Raw genomic sequence first — 20,903 nt, forward strand, 5'->3', positions numbered from 1 at the left:
ACAACTCAACAACTCATTTAACATAGTGAGACTATTCTCACAACAAGAACTGCCTGGGGTAACCCAGGCAGCTCATGTCATCTGGAGCACTGGGAGCCCTCCGTTCTTGGCTGCTACAGCTGAGGGTAGCAATGTTTTTCTACCCAGGTAAAATAAATTGTGGGTTTGTTCTACCTCAGCAGGTGATCAGTCTGAGTGATCAGTGCTGGGTAGAAGGCTTTCCCCTGCCCCACCACCATTTTGGGCTGTGGGCCGATGGGGAGGGAGAAATATCCACAGTCTCTGTGCTGCTGGTTCAGGTCTCTCTGGGATGCAGGAGGACTTCCTCCTCCTGATCCCAGCTTTGGCTCCCATTGCACCATCGCTCATGTGGGCGTGCAGTGCAGTGGAGGCAAAGATGGCCACTGCTTGTCTGCTGGGGCTCCTGCCTTCCTGCCAGCCTTCTCGAGTGGCAATGTGAGGGTGTGTGAAAATCTCAGCATGTATTTTGGAAATGAAACTACAATGAAAAAAGGCAGTCTTACCAATGCAACTTTCACTTTTCACTTCATATCCTGGTGGACAGATGCATCTGAATGATCCTTCCAAGTTTTGACATGTGCCAGGGAAACAGGAACCAGGAAGTGCCACACATTCATTAATATCTCAATAGAAATGTGGGGGAGGGGGAGGGAAATGAAACTATTAGAGACTCTGAAATGAATACTTAAAGGTACGATCTGCAAATGCTGTTGTAAAGAAGAACCTGGGATAGGATTTTTAATCTCCCCCTTTTGTATGCTTCTGTCTGTGCCAGAATCCCCCTTTTATATGCTTCTGTCTGTGTAATGAAGGCCAGTTTTTATGTTAGAAGTCTTGCACTGATTTCCAGCATTGTTGTCTTCAACAAAGTAGAGAAGAACTTCCTTTGTAAATTTAATGCAGCAGCTCACAGGGTCCACCATGAGATTTCTGAAGCTAGGACCTGATTTCTAGTCCTTGCGTGGGACTCCAGTGGTGCTCTTAGGCGAGTAAAAGTGTATATGGACTACTTGTAAGAGAAAAAATAGAATTTTTCTGGGAAGAGAGTGACAATAAGCTCTGCCTCACTGTGCTTCAGTTACAGTATATACCCATCTATTGATAGGAAATGAAAGACACACCTCTAGACCTATATAATTAATATAAACACTTTCTTCTCCATGCTTGCCATGTATTACAATCAAGGTCAATTTTTAGCTTTAAAAACACTCCTTAGAAGTTAAGTCCTATTGTGTTCAATATGGCTTACTCCTAGATAGGAGTGCATAGGACTGCAGCCCTAATCAAAAGAGCATTTGCACTTGGAAGTTGCTTTCATACATACCAATGCAGTTCTTGCCATCTGGAGTAAGTTCATAACCTTCATTACATAAACATTTGAAAGAGCCAACTTCATTAAAACATCTTCCATTTCTGCACACCTGACCAAAGAAGGAACTGCACTCATCAATATCTATAAATAAGCAAGAAAAAGTGAAGTATTTCCCATGAAGTCAACAAAATGGAATGTATATGCAGGCACAGTTGTCAAAGTATGTTATAAACACATTCAACAGATATTTTCATGGAAAAGACAAATCATAGCCTGTAAGAGAAGAAGCCCTTGCTAGTGGAAAGCGAGGCATATTACTTTGCAAAACTGCACCAAATACTGACTTTAAGCATAAAGAAAAGAAAAACACAAGAAAAACAAGTTGTTCTTGTAAGAACAAATTTGACTACATTCCTTTCGCTATCTCTACAACTGGACTAAATTTGGTTCAGATCGAGGTCCGTAAGTTAGACTTCTTGCACCTCAAATGTTCATGTGTCCACCATCTTGATCGGGGAGGATGACATATTATAAACTGCTCCAGTGAGGTGTCCCTGTGTTTCACTCACTACAACTGTACCAAATTTGGTTCAAATTGGTTAGACCATCCACAGGTTAGCACACTTGCGCCTCAATAGTTCACACATCCACCGTCTTGGATGGGGTGGATGACATCATCACAAACAACACCACAGAGGTGTCCCTGTGTGTCACTCACTACAATTGTATCTAATTTGGTTCAAATCAGTTAGACGCTCCACAAGTTAGTCCACTTGCACCTCATATGTTTATGTGATGGCCGTCTTGAATTGGGGTGGATGACATCATCACAAACAACACCATTGAGGTGTCCCTATGTGCCCCTAAAGCTGTAGCAAATTTTGTTCAAATTGGTTAGTCGGTTCACAAGTTAGCCCACTTATGCCTCCAAAGTTTACATGTCCATCATCTTGAATTAGGGTGGATGATTTCAGCCCAAACTATGCCACTGAAGTGACTCATTACAACTGTACCTAATTTTGTTCAAATCAGTTAAGACATTCCTTAAGTTAGCCCACATCCGCCATCTTGAATTGCGGGGGATTACATCATCACAAACTATGCTGCTGAGGTGTCCCTATGTGTTCCTACAACTGTACCTGATTTGGTTCCTATTGGTCCAGGTGTTGCGAAATTGATATGGGGACACACACATGAAATGCTGGGTGATCTCATAAGCCTACTGCAAAGCAGGCTAAAAATAGTATGGGTGGGTGGGAGAATGTGTATCAGTTTATACAGTATATGTTCTGATTATCAGTGGAAGTTTGCTATTACAGTACAAACTTTTGAAACGGTCCATGCATTTTGAATTATAGACTAAGACGGCACTGAATCAGCTTAGCAGAGTCATACCAATGGTAAGTTTTGGGCCATCTCTGACACCACACTTGTTTTTACTTGTGGAAGGATGCCTAAGAAGTCACTCCCATGAAGATAACTATTATTATTATTATTAGTTTGATTTATATACCGCCCTTCCAAAACGGCTCAGGGCGGTTTACAATTAAAACAAAACACTAAAAGAGTAAAGAGTTAAAACAAATTAAAAAACAATATAACAATTAACAATTTAAAAACATTTTAAAACAACAATTAAACAATTACAGTGATTAAAAAACCCCAAATTAGGTTTTGAATTTTAAAATAAACCAGATATTAAACCCCCCCAAATTTTGGAAGCTGAGAAAGCTTGGGTGAAAAGATGGGTTTTCAGGTGTTTTTTTGAAAATTGCCGGAGATGGGGAGGATCGTATCTCAGCAGGGAGCGCATTCCACAATCTCGGGGCAGTGACCGAGAAGGCCCGGAAAGACTTGTTAATGCTGGAAAGACTTGTACTGAAAGTTGCTTTAAAATCAAATGCAGTTACATTGAGGGCTAAATCGCACATGATGTGGGAGATATATAAATCAGAACTCTTTGAAGTCTTTGCTTAGCCTTAAAAGTAGTCGTGGAGAGTCCCAGTTTGAATTGGGGCCTCAATGCTGGGGATGGGGATTTACCCCTTTTCTCTCACACATTGCTACCAAATCTTAGTCCAAATGAAGAAAACTATGAGAGATGCCCTATTATCTGTCTCTTTCCCTCCTCCATAGCCAATAGCAGTTTCAGGAGGACAACTGAAGTTGGGGATAATCGGCATGGGGTGAAAGGTTTCAGTTTCTTCCCCCCAGCACAGTATCTCCAATGCAAAGTGCTGATTTTAAGGCAGCAAAAAGAGGCTGGGAGATTTGAGCACGGAGCACCTCTCATTTGAAGCTAATAGTTTCAGTGACTTGCTATTTTATTTATTTTACATAAGATGCTTTAGGAGACTTCTTGGCTGAAACGTGGGATAAATTGCTTAAAATAACGAGTAGACACACTTTAAAAAGTAAGAGAAAATAACTAAATTTTGAACTAAAATACATCTATATAGTTTAAGGACAAATTACAGTTTATTGTTTCAAAGAAACAATTTGAAACCTTTTCCACATTTTGATTGCAACTGACTAGAGTTGTCTGTTACAACTGAGCACCCCATATTTTAACTGCTTGAATCATTCTCCTCTCTCTAAATGAAGATACAGTTATTAATTCTCTTACCCATACAATCATTATTGTGAGTTAGTTCAAATCCTGGGTAACAGAGACAGTTATATGACCCCACTGTGTTTTTACAAGTTCCATTCCCACAAGGATGTCTTTCGCATTCATCAACATCTACAGAGAGAAAATATTAATACAAGAAATTATTTGTAGAAAGAGTACCATAAATATTTAATCCCTGAATTAAACGTTTTTCCTCTTTCAGTTCCATACTGATGATAACTTAATCACCACATTTATTTGTGAGTACAGAATTTATATTTGCTTACTTACATATTACATGTTCATGTACTAGTATCAACTCTTAACCATCCCCTGCGGTTCAGGGAAGGTTGAACCTGTCCATCATGTGTTGCTGTATTGTTCTTTTTATAGTGATAGTCATTGTAGTTTTATTACTCCTTTACAATCACATATCCCTGGTTGAACTAATGAATTTTACATCATATTCCTTCTATCAGATAGGAAATCTTCTGTTACCTATAATGTAGCTAAATTCTGTGTGGTAGCCATAAATATTAGCCAACAGTTAACACTGGGTCTACTTAGATATATTTATTAAACAATTAAAATTAGATATATTTATTAAATAACTAGAGTGTTGGGTACAGGATGTTTAATTAGGTGAGTATTGTCTTGTTCTTGTGTCCTGTAGAGACCTTCTAGCCTTTTGGAAGTTGGAGAGGAGGTGTGCAGAACCTCCCAAGTGCATTGTGCAGCCTTTGAAATAATTGATAAGAGTGGCAAGGCCACCAGTTGTGCTGTAAGAGATCTGGCCATGAAATTATAAACTGGATTGTTGATCATCGCAAGCTGTCTAGACCCAATGCTGCAGCTCTTTCTTTAAGTTGAGAGTGATACACCTTCAATTCCTCCATGGGGGATACATGTGAAGGTGTGGCTACATCGGGTGAAGGATCCAGGTCAGTAGTTTCCATGTCTGACTCAAAATCTGAGATCCATGGTGACTTCCCTCTGACGGATCTGCCAGGGAAGAGAGCGGAGGAGAAACTCTACTTGGAGATGGCAAGGGCGACTCATCTGATTGAACTGCTAACAAGACTACTTGTTTTTCTTTAGTTTGCATGTGTTTAGTAAGCAGTAAGTGTAGCGTAGAAGATGCCACTGTCTTCACCTTCCAGACATGCACCACATCTCCTCGAGCCAAAGTTCGGATTAGTAAGGTGTATGGACTAACTTGGGGGACACCGAAATCTAATTCCCTTGGCTGCCAAGCTCTGTTTTCCTCATAGTCACCAACCCCGGGAAGGTTTGGCCCATTAAAGCAGTCTGCCTTGGCCAAGATACGGTATGGGGGAATCTGCAAGTGTGCCACAGGGATGCAGTAGAGAGTTGTGCCACAGTTAAGGCGTGAGGTGTTTGACACTCCGAAGGCATAGCAGTCGGACCTGTGGGTAAATTTGAAGCCTCACCATCCTCTGAATGGGGAAAACCTTTAAAGGTAGATGGAGTAGTTGTATTCGCGTCTAGCACCGTCAAAAGAGACTGGGCAGTGGCAGGGTCTAAAGCCACTCCTTCAATACCTGAAGGGTCATCTTCCTTGATCTCGAAAGTCAGCAGTGCTAGGAATTGAGAAGACAGTGAAGTTAGAATGACCAGGGTATTTAAACTTGAAGCCGGGTCATTATCCCTCGGTGTTGAGGGTGATCTTATTGGAGTCGCTGCGGGAGATAGAGACCAGGTTCTCGATATCGACTCCTTCTGTACTGATGGGCCCTGTGGGCTAGGCATTGACAGTTTCGATGCCGTCGCTTGCTTCCTCGATGTCGACGTCTGTGTTGATGTCAGTGCAGGCGTCGGCGTCGAGGGTCCCCTTGTCGCTGTTGAGGGTGGAGTGCATTCTGCCACCCTCGATATTGAAGGATGTCCGTTCGATGTCAAAGATGGCATCAGTGCATTATGTTTTGTCAATATTGAGCCCGACATTGACATTCTCAAAGTCAGCAGTGGTACTGTTGGTTTCAGAGGTCTAGATACTGACATGAAGACAACGTTCTAAGCCAAAGTTGGCGACGGAGTCGATCTCAATGTTGATGGTTTTAGCTTCTTTTTGGTGTGTCCCGAGGCCTCCACCATTTTGTCTCCCTCCCTCTTCGAAGCTTTTGGAGTTTTGAAGGTGGGCAACGAGGTTTAGACTGGGTCGAAGCCACAGCACTCAAGCCATTCTTCTCAGGAGAAGGAGTCATTTCCTCCTTTGAGGTACCGGGGGCAGCCAGTACATCATCATAGATAGCAGCTCTCAAGCAGAGTTCACGATTGTGCCACGTTTGCTTTGAAAATGACTGGCAAATTTTACACGATGAAGTGTTATGGGTCTCTCCTAAACACAAAAGGCATAAATCATGGCCATCTTGGGAGGGCAATTTAGCCTTGCATTTTGTGAAACATTTAAATGTCTTTTTTTCAATCTGTTTAGCGGTATCCATTCCCTTTCCATATTTGTGACCAAACTACCTGTCCAATCTTTCAACAAAATGTGTCCACTACTCACAAATGTAGTCCAATAAGCCAGTCCAAGGTCAATTTGCCAAAGTATCCGTCCAATCCGTCATCACAATTAGATCAATAAAGCTTAAATCTTAGTCCATAGGCTGTCCGAAGGTTAGGAATACCAAAAATAAGTATGTAGAACTCTCAAATAAGCAAGGAACCAAAATGAGGAACTGCAGAAATCAAGGAACCAATTCCTACGGTGGTCAAAAAGGAACTGAAGGGCTGGCGCTTCCTCTCGCCTTAAATAGCCACTTGGTCAAGTGGCGAGAGGAGCTGTGGAACTCCACACCAAGAGGCTTCCGCGCAGGCGCAGAATCCATTCTAATGGATTCATCGGAGCACGCTCCAGATTAAAGTAATTCATTCACTCTTAATCACTCCTGCTCAAATACCTTAAAATGTATCTTCAACCGATGCAAGTGTTCTAGGCCTTCTCATTTACATTTTTACATGAAGGGCACTTTATTTACTTACTTTACTTTATTCCTTTACTTTATTACTCACTTTACTTAAAGTATATACTTTACTTTATTTACTTTAAAGTAATTACTTTACTTTATTACTTACCCATGCACATAGTTAGGTCATGGGATGCCTTAAAACCATTTTGACAGATGCAGTGGTAAGTTCCCTCTTTGTCTACACATGTGCCATGGCTACATACATTAGGAATTTCCAGGCATTCATTGCGATCTGTAAGAAAAATATAAAACACATGGTATACATTACTGAATTGCATTGTTATTATTATTATTGTCCATTGTTCACAATTATGTTTTTACAATCTGTTAATGTATTAAAGATGAACTAAAACATGTTCAAAGAAAGTCCTAGCACAAGTAGCATCTACAGAAGCTTCCTTTTTCCCCCTTGCATGTTAAAAATCAAACTTATCTGTAAGTATATGATGGTAGTACCAAGGAAGATTACTCTCTGCTACTTCTGGGCTGATTATGAATAAATATGTGGTAGTAAAAAAAAAAAAGTAAGTTCGAAAATGGAAAATTGCACATATACATTTGACTTGATTCTAGAGGAAACATCTGGATAAAAGGAAAGTTAAATAACTGCTTACCAACACAGGCACCATTGGGTGAAAGTTTGAAACCTGCAGCACATTCACAGCGGTAACTGCCAGGACTATTAATACAATCTGCATTTCGTTGACAGAGATTGTCACCGTTGCTGCATTCATCAATGTCTGTAACAGCAATAATCCTTGATCAAATTATTGTTATCATTATCATTATCATCATCATTATTATTATTGACTATTATTGATTAATGACATTCAGAAGAGATTGTTTTCATTTCTGAGAAAGGTGTAAATATTTTCTGTGCTATATAGTGATAATGGAAGTGATCTAGCTGAAGTTAATGTTTCCAACTCATTGATTTCCGTGGTAGAAATTTAAATACAGCCTTAATTCTCCAACTGAATCCATAATGAGATCTAAATGCATTTGACTTTATTTGGATCATACCCATTATCTTTGCAAGTGGATTCCAGTACATTATTCCACTATCTTTGTAGTGGATTGCAGTACACGATGTAAAGTAGCTTGGATCTCAACCTACTATTTCAACTTATCAGCTCTTCCTATGAACAGGTTGTCTTGCAGAAAGACCCCTTCCACAAGTGTAACAAGTGTTTCTGTTTATGGAAGGAGCTTCATGAGCACAGTGGGAAGCTGGGACTCACCTCAATATATTTGTTTTAATATATTTTAAAGAAAGAGAAAGATGTGACTTCTTCACAACAACTTTTAAAAGATAACTTAAGATAACATTGAGAGATAAATAGATAGATAAACTTTATTACGATCGTAGATCAGACTGTACAACAAAAAAACATTACATAAGACTAGAGTGTATAATACAAACAATGTAGCAAAACCTAGCCACATTGAAAGTGATCTCTCTAGAGAATAATGAAAGAATAATGATCAAGAAGACTTAAATTTAGAGAAGGAATCCTTGCCGTGTCCTCTATGACATTTCTCAGCAGTGCATGACTGGAAAATCATATTGCTACAAACAGCAGGAATGTGATGAATTGCAGATATTATGCAGAATTGTGGCTTTTAGGCCCCTTTTCCTAGACAGAAAATCTAGCTAGCAAATCAGAAAGTACATAAATCTACAAAGACAGGCATGTTCATGGAATGAATTCATTGATATCTGTGCTTGTTGTGCAAAGACAAGCTCTTCCACACTCTTTTATTAATTATGAAAATTCTCATAAGTTTGAGAACTGGTGCTCTATTTTGAGGAGAATATCTCATGATTCTAAATTAGAGAACCAGCGGTATTTCAGACTGAATTTGTTCTCTTCTGGTTCACAAGAACCAGAAGATAGTCCAAGATAGTCCATTGAAGGACCAATGTGGCTTGTGAAGTTAGTATGGATAGATTCCTCCTTTAATCATGGTGCCATCCTGGTGATAGATGTGGTATGTCATTTCTAGGTATAGTTTCTTGCTTCCCATACACCCAGTTGTGTGCTGCAGTACAAAAGTGGTGCAGACAACTGCTGTGAAAGTATGTTCTTATAACCTATGAATAAACCAGAAAAGATGTAATTTACATCACCTTCACAGACCAAGAGTAGATCATTATAGCTGAATCCTGTGGGGCATTCACAGCGGAAGCTGCCTATCTGGTTAATACAAACACCATTTGCACAAATCCCTGGGATCTCTTTACATTCATCAATATCTGTAAAATGAACACTCATTAGTCAAATGTTGCAGTTTGCAAAACAAGTCCTGTGTTTTTTCACTGGTTTTCTATGCTTGGGGGCGGGGAGTAATTTAGCATTAACTTTTACATAAAACAAACTGAGACGTATTAGTCAGTGATGCAGAAAAGGCACACAAGTACCTAGAAGCATCTTTTTTACTGAAGCTCTCAATGTATTCTGTTCTTTTTAGCAACACAAAATATTCTAGATGAAACTGATGTGTAAATTAAACATATTTCTGCAATAATTGCCACAACAGCCATGAAGTCATTTCTTCAGAGAGAAGTGTTCTTAAAAACAGTCGCTGCATTCAAGCAATCCATAATAGGAAACAATCCATATATAGAAGCCAAGCTTTCCCCACAGTGTATTAGTTTTCCATACACATGGAGATCTTGATGTAAAAGATAAAAGCAAGTGTCCTACTGTGATGCATTCTGAGGTAATAGTTGCATGGAAGAATAAATTATATGCATGCCAAAACAGGCTCTGGACATACATTTCGACAACTGGCTGGCATCCTGACTAAATTACTCAGTGCAAGACTCATTGAAATTAAATAATTTCAATGGGGATTCTGTTGAGAAATTTAGTCAAACAATTTTAGTCAAATTAAAAAAACAATTTTAGTCTAATTTTTTTTAAAAATACAATAATAATAATAATAATAATAATAATAATAATAATAAGGAAGGCAAATCCAAGAGCAATCATTTAATTAGAAAGAAAATGTGCTTGTTTTTAGGGTCTTATGAAGACATGCATAGCTTCATTAAAAGTAGCTTTACAAACCTACCAACAGCTTTTCCTGTATGGATGTCAAAGGTGAATCCAGGAATATTTCCACATATTGACTTGAATTCAACTTAGAATGAAGAAGAAAAAAAATTTTAAAATAATCCTCGTAACTCCCTTATAATTCCTCAATAAAATAAAATTAAAATAATTTTTAATTTGGGAGAAGGGGACAGCCTCCCCTTGCTAGGCCTCAGTTCAAGACTACAATCTCACTTGGCTGCTTTTAGTTTAAAAAGAAACATTTGGAAGGAAACACATCCAAGTGTGTCATGCAGAGTTTCAGCCAAAGTTCCACTGAATGAATGAGAGGGATATACAAAAGTGGAAACAATAAAGGAAACATTTTGTTGTGCTAAAGCCGCCACCCAACATCTACATTTATTCCTACAGTTGTTGAGAGGTGCTACACTGGCTAAATCTGGACATAACGTGGAACCAGAATGACACAGGGCAGAGGTTGGAACTCGATTACAGCTGAATGCATGCAACCGCTGTTTCATGGTGAAAGCAACCTGCTGTTTGCTTCACCAAAAGGTTTGCAGTAAGGTTCACCTGAGGCTTGGCCACTGAAGCATTATGTCTGGACACGGATGGTGCCATAACTGCGGTTACGTGTAGTTTTTGAGACCGCAATCATAGAGGCAGCAGTGCAGACCCACCCATGATTGTACACACTCCATGCCTGAGGCACTTCCTGCTGGCGGCCTCTATGAGCACCTGCTCCGCCCCTGCACTCTATGATGCTGGAATGCAGTTGTTTGGCAATAAGGACACTGCCACGTCCCTTCCCCTTAGGCGTACCTGTATGGTCACTAGGCTTACTCATGAGCAGGGCCAGGCAGCAGGAAACGCATTGCCAACAGTGAGATGGGAGATTCCTCATGTGCGATAGCAATGGATGTTGATCCTGAACGGACCACTCACTCATGAGAGTTCAAGGCTATGAGGACACCCACTTACAACTCATGAGAAGAACTGTCAGTGTGGACAGGGGTGTTGGGTGGAATCACTAATAATGTGTGATGACAAAACAATCCCTTCTTCCATAGAGCATTCTCTTACAAGAGTGTCAGACCATGGGGGCTTTATATCAAGCCAGGTTGTTCCATACCGAAAAGCCGTAGGGATGAGTACCCTATGGGTATTCCTCCCCCCAACATATGTTTTTGTCCTGACGCGCTAATGGGACGCCCTGCTTATATTGCCACCTAGAGTGTTTGTGCTTGTAAACATACAGCATTGTGGCTTTATTCTCAGGGAGCAAAGTAATTAGTCCCTGTCCTGTCATCCCATCCCCTTTCCCTCCTGCTTGCCAGGATGGGGAACTTTTCTCCTTGTCTTGGCAACTGCTGCCAAGTAGCTGTTAAAGCATGCCCCCCTACCAGCCTGTCCGCCCATGTGGACATGTGCACCAGTGTTCCCTCTAACATGGATTCCCAGATGTTGTTGACTACAACTCTCAGAATACCCTGCTGCAATGGCTTTTGCTTAGGGATATTGGAAGTTGATGTCAACAACATCTGGGAATCCCTGTTAGAGGGAACATTGATGTGCATGCTTGTTTGTGTCCCAAAATGGTGACCCCGCTTTCCTGGAGTTGCTGGATATTGGGGCTCCTCTTTCCCGCAATTCCCTGTGGCAACAGATCTGCATATGGCACAATGCTGGCCTGAACCTGGGAATTTTGAATGAGAGTAAAGATCTGTCCCCACACGCAGTCAGTGTTCCCCATGTCTGCACACGCGGCTAAGGTCTGACACATGGAGTGTCACAATCTCCTTTGGGTCTGTGCAAGGCTTCCCAGGGATGGGGGGAGGTTGTAGTGTAAAAGTTCTATCTTTAATCAGAGGGTGGGGGGCCCAGGAAAGCAGGGCTCCCTTTGTTGGGTTAGCTCAACTCATGAGTGTGCAGTCTGATGGGTGTTTAACCAATGGTCCTCCCCAGTAGACTGGCTCTCTCGCGAGAGTGCTAGCCCACTTGCCGCAAGCTGCCCAGGAAGCAGGACTGTGGTTGGGTTTGCATGGACTGCTTTGCCAGATTAAGCCCTCGCAAGAGCATCATAGGTCACAGTGCGACAGACCCTGCTAGGATCCTTTGCCCTCCCTCATATACATATCTTAGGAACTCATACCATTTCTCCTTCCCTTTCCTGAGTAACTGGAAAACAGTGCCTCTCCTCACGAGATGTTGTGCTTATGGAGGACAGTTCTGTTGCAGGGCTGTTAGGAGGGTGGCAGTGCAATCGCTGTCAGAAGCAGCACTGGCATGTCATGTCATATAAAGGAATTTAAATGCCCATTGCATGCGGAGGGTGGGTGGACCGTTCTCAAAAGGCACAGCTGTGCTCAGCATGCCCCCTTTAAGATCATGGTCAATGGCAGCTGCTCTGGTGATGTGCTGATGTCTTGCCCACAGTCTGGTGACGCAAGCACTACAGAGCTTGCTGGGATCAGCCTCTGTAGACAATGAAGAGGGAGGGCCCCCGCTCTTTTGAAACTGGAGCTTGCCAGACTGCAGTTGGACAAATGTCTGCAATGTGATTTATGGTTTTAAATTGAAACTGCAGGTTGGACAACCTCCGGTTTCATTTTATGTGTGAATGTGGCCACTGAATGCACATTGCCTTTACCAGCCAGGGCAACTAGTTCAACATATGTCTACATTATCCAGGGATATTTCCAGATGCATTATCTTTTAGCTCAGCGTACACACAACACTTCCAGTTAAGGACAGTTTACCTGTTCCTGGAGTTGGACATGGCTCACAAGGTTTGTTCCAGGCTTTCCCAACATTATAGGTGCAGCAACACATCCTCTTAGTTACGTTAAAGGGCAGTTCGTTGTCACAAGATGTTCCATTATAGCTTCTATAACAAAAGCTCTTTCTCATATCTATATGTGTAGACAGAAATAATATGCTTTAAAATATTCCATATGTAGCAGTAACATCCTGAACTACCAACCTCTCTCCTCCTATACTCCCATATTTAGAAATCTAGTGGCCACCTACTATATGCCACCTACTACAACCTTACATGGTGTAAATACAACAATTTTTTATATACTACAACAAAAAAATTATTATTTGTCATGCCATCCCATACATACATACAGATGGCTCCCTGTCCCAAAAGGGCTCACAATCTAAAAAGAAACATAAGGTAGCCACCAGCAACAGCCACTAGAGGAATGCTGTGCTGGAGTTGGATAGGGATAGCTGCTCTCCTCTTGCTAAATAGAAGAGTATCTCCACTTTAAAAGGCTCATCTTTGCTCAGTAAACAATTGTTTAGCATATCAGAAAACACTATTCTCTGTAGTTTATTCATGACAAGTGGAATAGACAGGCGGAAAATACAAACTTTTTGACCCACCCATGTCACTATGTAAGGCTCACTAGAAATGGAGAATCGGTTCACTGTCAAGCCCTGCATTTGCATAGGAAATACCTTTACGTTAAGGTATTTAAAAACTATTATAGATGTTGGTATTAATAAAAGTTATCTTCAGTTGAGATAGGACTAAGCACCCAAAGCTCTAATAGGTGGTATGATTTTAAAATTATAAAATCAAAGGAGGCACTGATGAACATAGGAACATAGGAAACTGCCATATACTGATTCAGACCATTGGTCTATCTAGCTCAGTATTGTCTTCACAGACTGGCAGTGGCTTCAAAATACATCATTTTGGGGGAGAGGGAAAAACCTCTCTTTATAAGCCTGGCACCTATTTTTTCATCCAGGGCTCCTTTGACTTTAAAGCTGTATGTCTATATATGTCTACATACATAAAGCTGTATGTAATATGGATGATGCCCTTAGGTGTAGAAAATAGTGGCTCACATGTTGCACAGCCATCTTCTGCCATAAGGGAGTTGTGTCCCTATGCAATGAGGCTGCTCCAGCTCAACTGGAACAAAGGTCAAGCTATTCTTACTCATTCCCCTGCCTGCATTGTGCTCTTTGCTGTCCAGAAGTATGTTGCTGAGGGCCGCATGATGACAAAGAGCACTAAATGACATGGGGAGATCAGCAAAAATGGCTTTGCCCTCACCCTGCACATGTTCTGCTGCTCAACAAGACAGTTGAGCTGAGAGCAGCCTCACTATGCAGGAACTCAGTCCCTGATGGCAGCAGATGGTGGTACAACATGTGGGTTTCTTTTCTTTTCTTCTAGGCCCCCAGCAAAAAAAACAAAAACAAAACCAAAACAAAACAAAACCTGTATTAGGCAACGCCTTTTATTTTGATTATCTATGAGCCACTTTGTGATGTGCATGGCAGAAAGGTGGCCTAGAAATTTTAAAAAACCCAAACAAAAAAACCAGGTTGCTTACCTGTAACCAGTGATCTGATAGTGATCCGTTGTAGTCATAAGAATGGTTTCTGTGCCTGTGCGGGACCATTCAGGCAGAATTGACTAGATCCTCGAAGCGCTTACCCCCGCTCCCTGCACGTAGTCCACTTGCTTAGTTTGGGTGTGCTAGCATTTTCTCCTCAGTTCCTGAAGGACCGACATTTGGATGTAATCATCATGTGGAACCAGTCCATAGTCCAATAAAGTAAGTAGTAGTGCATGTTTTATAAACATACAAGTTGTCATTTTCCATACCGCAGTGGGGCTGGCAGGAGGGTTTTATGACTGCAACGGATCTCTACCAGATCATTGGTTACAGGTAAGCAACCTGTTTATCTGGATCGTAATCCATTGCAGCCATAAGAATGGGTGATTAACAAGCTGTCAGTCTGGAGGCGGGTGAAGTATGCTATGGTAATACACTTTTGAGCACACCCCTCCCAAAATTGGTCTGAGTTGCATTGCGAAGGTCAAAAGTGTAATGCTTGACGAAAGTATGCTCAGAGGACCAGGTAGCTGCAGTGCAGATGTCCCTGAGCTTGATGCTGACCATATGGGCCGCAGAGGTAGCACAAGCCCTGGTTGAGTGGGCCCGTATAGTCCTAGGGGTTTCCACTTTTCAATGTTTGTAGGCCAGAAAGATGAGTTCTACAATCCAATGGGAGAGTCTTTGTCTGCAGATCTGGCAATCTTCCACCTTGCCCTTGTAACCTCCAAGGAGGTGCTTTGTCTTTCTATAGGGCTTGGTCAATTTCAAGTAGAAAAGGAGAGCCTGCCACACATCTAGAGAGTGCAAGGAACACTCTAGGGCCATTGTTGGATTGTGAAAGAAGGTGGTGATATGTCACTGTTGATGTGAAAGTCAGTAACTATTTTAGGTCTAAACTCAGGATGTAGACAAAGTACCACTTTGTCCTCATGAAATTTGGTGTAAGGAATGTCAATACAGATAGCATTTAACTCGCTGACCTTCTGAGCTGACAGTATGGCAAGGAGAAAGGCCATCTTTAGTGCTACAAGTCTAGGATGAGCCGTTGCCATGGGCTCAAAGGGAGGCTCTATCAGAGCAGACAGGACAATGGACAGGCTTAACTGTTCAGTGGGTCTTCTAATAGGTGTATAGAGGTTGCTGAGACCTCTTAAGAATCTTTTTGAGTCTGGATGTGAGAAGACAGTCTTTCCATCCCATCTGGGATGTCGAGCAGGTATCTGTGATGACTCCCATGTGATGACTCCCATGTGGAGGAAGATTCCTCAGATGAAGACCCAGAGCAGGGGGAGCAGGCTGAAACTCCAGTTGACTCAGCAGAGTCACAGCTGGCAGGCCTGCAGGCCCCTCTGCCTCCTTCCGTCCCTCCTCCTGATGAAGCCTCCAGGGCCGCTGAAGTCGTGGTGCCTGCCCCAGATCCCTGACAGCGACATTTGGCCAGAGCACAGGCTCAGAGGGAGAAATGTCGTAGGTTGGAGAGGCTGGCTAGAAGGAACAGGTGTCCCAGCTTGGACCAAGCTGCATCTCTCTGACAAGGCCCAGCTGAAGTGATGGGCGGGACTCTCAGCACACTGCCTATTTAGAGCAACCTGAAAGCTGGGTATGTGCTGGAAACAACATTCATGGTGACCAACTGTACCATGAGCAACCTTGACCTAGAAATCTGGACCTGTTTGTTGTTGTCTGACCCCGGTTCATGTTTACCCCTGATCCTGTGGAATTCCCGATGTTGACTTCTGGCAACGTTTGTGACTACTCTCCATTCCTGTCTGTTGGCTCTCCCTTCCCCTCTAAAAAGCGTGGTTTTCGCAGCTGCTGGGCAATCAGCCAAGGTAGGTCATTACAATATCACAGCCAGATGGACCTTGATAGAAACATTGGCCATTTGTTGTTTTGAGGCAATCTCTGAGGTGCCCCAAGCCTGGAGAATCGATTGAAGATATGCCAAATTGATCTCCAATTCATGCTGGTGAAGGAGTTGCAACCTGCTGAGGTGACCTGCCAGAGGGTTCTCCACACCCTAGATGTAGATGGTGGTCAGGGCCATTTGATGACCAATGGGCAAGTTCCAGATTTTCAGGCTTAGCATGCACAGGAAGTGGGAAACAGTGCCTCCTTGTTTGTTTAAATAGGTGATTGCTGTTGTGTTGTCTAGGCTGATCTGTACAAACTTGCCGGCTAGTGATGGCTGAAAAGACTTGAGGGCCTGGAATACTGCCAGCAGTTCCAGGAGGTTGATGTACATTTGGCATTGACTTGGGGACCAAAGTCCCTGAGCACAAAGATTTCCACAGTGTGTCCCCCAGCCCTGCATCGAGGTGTCTGTTGTGACCCAGGCAGATGGTTGGGATACTTGAAAGGGTATCCCCTTGAGAAGGTTGGTGTCCTTTGTCCACCAACGGAGGGACATTAGGATTGGGCCTGGAATTGTCAGCCACATTTGGGCATTGTCCACATTGGGTCTGAAAACTGACAGAAACCAAAGCTTTAGCCATTGCAGACGCAGTCTGGTGAAGTGAATAGTGGAATTGCATAAGGCCATCAGGTCCAGCAACTTCTGTATTTTGTGAGCCCTCTCTTTGGGGTGTTCCATGAAGGTTGATATCAGGTCACTGATCCGTAAGAAATGTTCCATGGGGAGAAATGCACACTGTGCAACTGCATTGAGCATGGATCCAATGTAAGCAACACGCTATATTGGTTGGAGTTTGGACTTTGTCCAGTTGTCTTGGATGCCTAGGTCTTCCAGAAGGTGTAGCACTGTTGTGACATGTGAAGTTAACTGATGTTCTACGCTTCCTGTCAGAAGCCAGTCATCGAGTTATGGAAGGAGGACTACCCCTTGCGACCCAAGATGCGCTACGATCATAGCCATGCATTTGGTGAACACATGGGATGCTGCGGCCAGTCCAAACTGAAGAACTTTTTATTGAAAAACTTGGTGACCCACCATGAAGTGGAGGTACTGTCTGTGACTTTGTTGGATCTCAATATGAAAATACGCGGCCTGGCGATCCAATGTCACAAACCACTCATCCCCATGGAGGAGAGGTAGGATGTTCTGTAATGTTATTGTGCGAAATTTGCGTATGCCCACATGACGATTTAATTGTTGGAGATCCATAATCAGTCGTATGCCTCCATCCTGTTTGGGGACCTGGAAGTAGCAGAAGTGAAACCCCCACCACTGATCTCTCCACTGAACAGGTGATATCCCCCCTTTGTCCAAGAGAAAGTGAACTTCTTCCATCAGAAGAGGGAAAACTGGGGTATATTTGATGCCACTGAAGGGTGGCTGGGACAAGAATTCTATTGCATAGCCTGTCTGAACTATACGTAGGGCTCAGCAGTCTGATGTTATGATGCGCCATGCTGAGGCATGACTTGCCAGCCTGATGTTGTAGGCAGCTATGATGAAAGGTAGTAGCGGAGTCGATAGTAAGGACTCTTGAACTATGACATTTGGTGGACTGTCCTGATAATCAAAGATGCTACTTGCCAGTATCGGTGGCTTTGGGGCGAGGGTCTTGGGTGTTCCTTGTCCTCTAGTTATAAGACTTCCTATTAAAACACTGGTACTGTTTTTGAAAGTCCCTCCTGTCTGTTTGTATGCATACTGTCTCCTGCCAAACTGGTGGTATTTGGAAACGTTAGGTTGAGAAGGTCTTTGCAAACTTGGATTTCATGATGGATTCCATGGTGGTATCCATGGTCCCACAGAAGAGACCCTTCCCATCAAAGGGTAGGCTTTCCACATAATCCTTCATATCTAGTTGAAGTGAAACGGAGTCAAGAGTGTCTATGTAACATGATGGCAGTAGGCGTAGTGTAGAACCCAGTTTCTGCCAGGTGCTTGGCATTGCTGAGTTGTTGTCTGGTCAGGTGACCTTAGAATAGACATCATTAAATTTAGCCAGGAATTTCTCTGGGGAAAGATTGTTTTGCTTCTGATGTAGTTTGTCCCAAAGGGAGTTGATATGTTTAGTAAAACAGGCAGTGTAGTTTGCAATTTTAATTCCCAGGCATGAGGTTGAGTAGATTTTCTGATGCAAAGTGTCCAATTTTCAACCCTCTTTATGTCCAGGCGTTGTATGATGCCTGTCGGTTTTGGACAATGAAGCACAGTCCACCACAACAGAGTTGGGGGTAGGGTGTTTCAGTAGAAAGTCATTATGGTCATCCTGGATTCTGTATAAATTTTCTAAACATTTGGAGACCAGAGCAGAAGACTGAAGAGTTGTCCATGCAGACTTTGCAACTGTGGAAATTACTGGCAGAATTGACAGATGTACAGGCTGAGTAGGAACCTGAGTAGGAATCTTGAGTTTGCCTTTTTAGCTGCAGACCTAGAGCAGAAGCCATCTCCTCATTGGGAGCTGTAGAGCTATCAGTGAAGGAGATGCCCATGAACGGGTAGGGGATCAATCACAATTAGTCTTGGAGCCCCTGTCACAGTGCTTCTTGGAGAGTGGCTCTCCTTTGACATTGGCCTATCGATGTTGGGGCTTATGCTGCTTTCAGTGAGATGAAGCAGAAGGTGGCTTCAGAGTTTTAAAAGTAGATGTGGATGTTGAGGTGAGTTCCGTCGAGGTTTTAGATTGCGTTGTTGAAGATCCTGACGCCTACTTTGCCACTGATCCCTAAGTCGGCCTCGATACCTTACCTGATGTTGAGGGTAGGGGAGTGTCTGCTGGGGACCCTGCCATCCAGGTGCGTAACAATGATCAGGCAAGGGGAGACAGTTGTCTGGGGGCCCCACAGCTTAGGGGGCACCCAAGAGACATGTCACGTGCCTCCCCCACCCAGCGCTGGCCCCAGCTTCCTTGATTAAGTGTATTTTTAAAAAATGCTAAAAAAAAATCCCACCTTTGTTCCGGAGCGCCATATTTCCTGCCTGCTGCTGCCTCCGCCCACCCTCCACCCTTTTGCTTAGTTCTGTGGCCAACGGGGCTCCTCCTCCTTCCCCACCCATTGGCTGCTGGTGGTGCAGAGAAACGTGCATGCTCAGCTGCTGCTGCCTAGCGCGTGCTGCCGAGCAAGGAAGGAAGAGGAGGTCGCCGAGCGTCGACTCATCTGCTGTTCTGTACTTCGAGCTGCTGCCTGTGTCTGCGTGCGTCTGCCCTGCCCGTGATCCCAGCTTGTTGCTAGCTCTCTCAAGTGTCCAGAAAAAAGGTAGTCAGTCAGTTGCTTCATTTGGTTCCCCTGCCTCGAGTCTTACAATTTCACCATGTGTGTGCTGAGTGAGTCCAAGCTGTGGGAGGCGCAGCGGCAGAAACCCACTCAATCCCCCCCCCCACGGTGGTGGTGTTAAAAAGACTCTTGTTGTTCTGGATTTGTGTGTTTTTGTTGTTGGTTTTCTTTTTTTTAAAAAAAGGTTTGTTTATACCCCAGGATGCAGTGGTGGGAGGGAAGGAGGGAGGGGGTTGAGGAAACGGTTGGGGTGTGATGAGCTGGCTTATGCGGGGGTGGCAGGGGGCGGCGGGTGACCTGATTCCTCCCTCCCTCCATTTGCTAATGAAATTGCCATCTCTAACCATCCAGTTCCGCCCCACCCCCAGCCCCTCTGCCCTCTCTGCCTTGTAGTGCGCATAGACTGGAGGGGCAAAGGAAGAAGCTCCTCCATAGGGGACTCTGAACAAAGAATAGGGCGGGTGGCGTGGTGGTGCACTCAACTCAAGGAAGCCTAGTGCGGCAGCCTTCTCTTTGCTGGTGAGCGGAGCAGGCACACTCGCCGAGTTGGAGAGTTGCTTAAAACTAACTCTCCTCCCCACCCCAATGCAGTTTCCCGGTCAGCCATCTCCTCCCACCCTCTGTGTGTGTGCTGAGCTGATGCTGCTTGATTTTTTACTTTGGTTTCTCTCTGGATCCTTCCTCCTGAGGGAATAAGAAACGAGTCCTGGCCTCACCAAAGAGTAGTGGGGTGGGGGTGGGGGTGGGGGGTGGAGCGAAGAGGGAGAGACTTTTTCTTTTCTGAGAAGATGAGGATGTTCCTGCAGTTTCCTCAGGAAAGGGAGTCAAGTTTCTTATTTTGAAAATGTTTTGAGAAACTGAAGTGGTATCTGACTGGTGCTTTAGCAGGCTGACACTTCCCCCTGCCCTGCCCACCCCCCGAGGATTTTATTTTAATTTTTAAAAATGTATATACAATGAAAGAAAGAAGTTGAAAGAGAACAGCCTCGTGCTGATGTCAGGACGTAGGGCTGGCTCATAAGAGGATGTGTAGAGTTTGGCTGAGCTTAGGCAGCCCTCTACCTTCGGTTTCTAACTTCCAGCGTGCTGCTGAGATGGGCTGCAAGCTGGTGAGAGAGCACGTCCACCAGTGGCGGTGGGGGCCCCATTTTAAAATCTTGTCTCTGGGCCCAAGCCAACCTTGTTACGCCCCTGCTGCCATCGATGTGAAGAATCGTCAGGTCCGGTCCGAGGTCAAAGTGGCTTTAATAATCTGTTTTCTCTCTCAAATTACAGGAAAAAATCATTAAAAGGAGCTAAAGGCCCAAGGTGCTGACACAAGGGAAAGGAACCAGAGAGGAACTGAGGAGA

At 43.5% G+C, this 20,903-nt stretch overlaps 1 protein-coding gene across 2 annotated transcripts in view; it reads right to left on the reverse strand.

Moving 5' to 3' along the window:
* The window catches only part of FBN2 (fibrillin 2), a 272,503-nt gene that overhangs the window by 46,134 nt on the left and 205,466 nt on the right, over positions 1-20,903 (reverse strand). For both annotated transcript variants that reach the window (XR_008317396.1, XM_053301249.1), the window contains exons 41-48: positions 12,756-12,908; positions 10,016-10,084; positions 9,069-9,194; positions 7,552-7,677; positions 7,044-7,169; positions 3,960-4,076; positions 1,346-1,474; positions 525-644 (exon numbers count right to left, since the gene is read on the reverse strand). Coding sequence is in view for 1 of the 2 variants with exons in the window: in XM_053301249.1 (XP_053157224.1) it covers positions 525-644; positions 1,346-1,474; positions 3,960-4,076; positions 7,044-7,169; positions 7,552-7,677; positions 9,069-9,194; positions 10,016-10,084; positions 12,756-12,908 (966 nt within the window). In the remaining variant the exon portion in view is untranslated. The remainder of the gene's footprint in view (positions 1-524; positions 645-1,345; positions 1,475-3,959; positions 4,077-7,043; positions 7,170-7,551; positions 7,678-9,068; positions 9,195-10,015; positions 10,085-12,755; positions 12,909-20,903) is intronic.

The sequence above is a fragment of the Hemicordylus capensis genome, chromosome 2 (assembly GCF_027244095.1).
Source record: "Hemicordylus capensis ecotype Gifberg chromosome 2, rHemCap1.1.pri, whole genome shotgun sequence".
Classification (NCBI taxonomy): Eukaryota; Metazoa; Chordata; class Lepidosauria; order Squamata; family Cordylidae; genus Hemicordylus; species Hemicordylus capensis.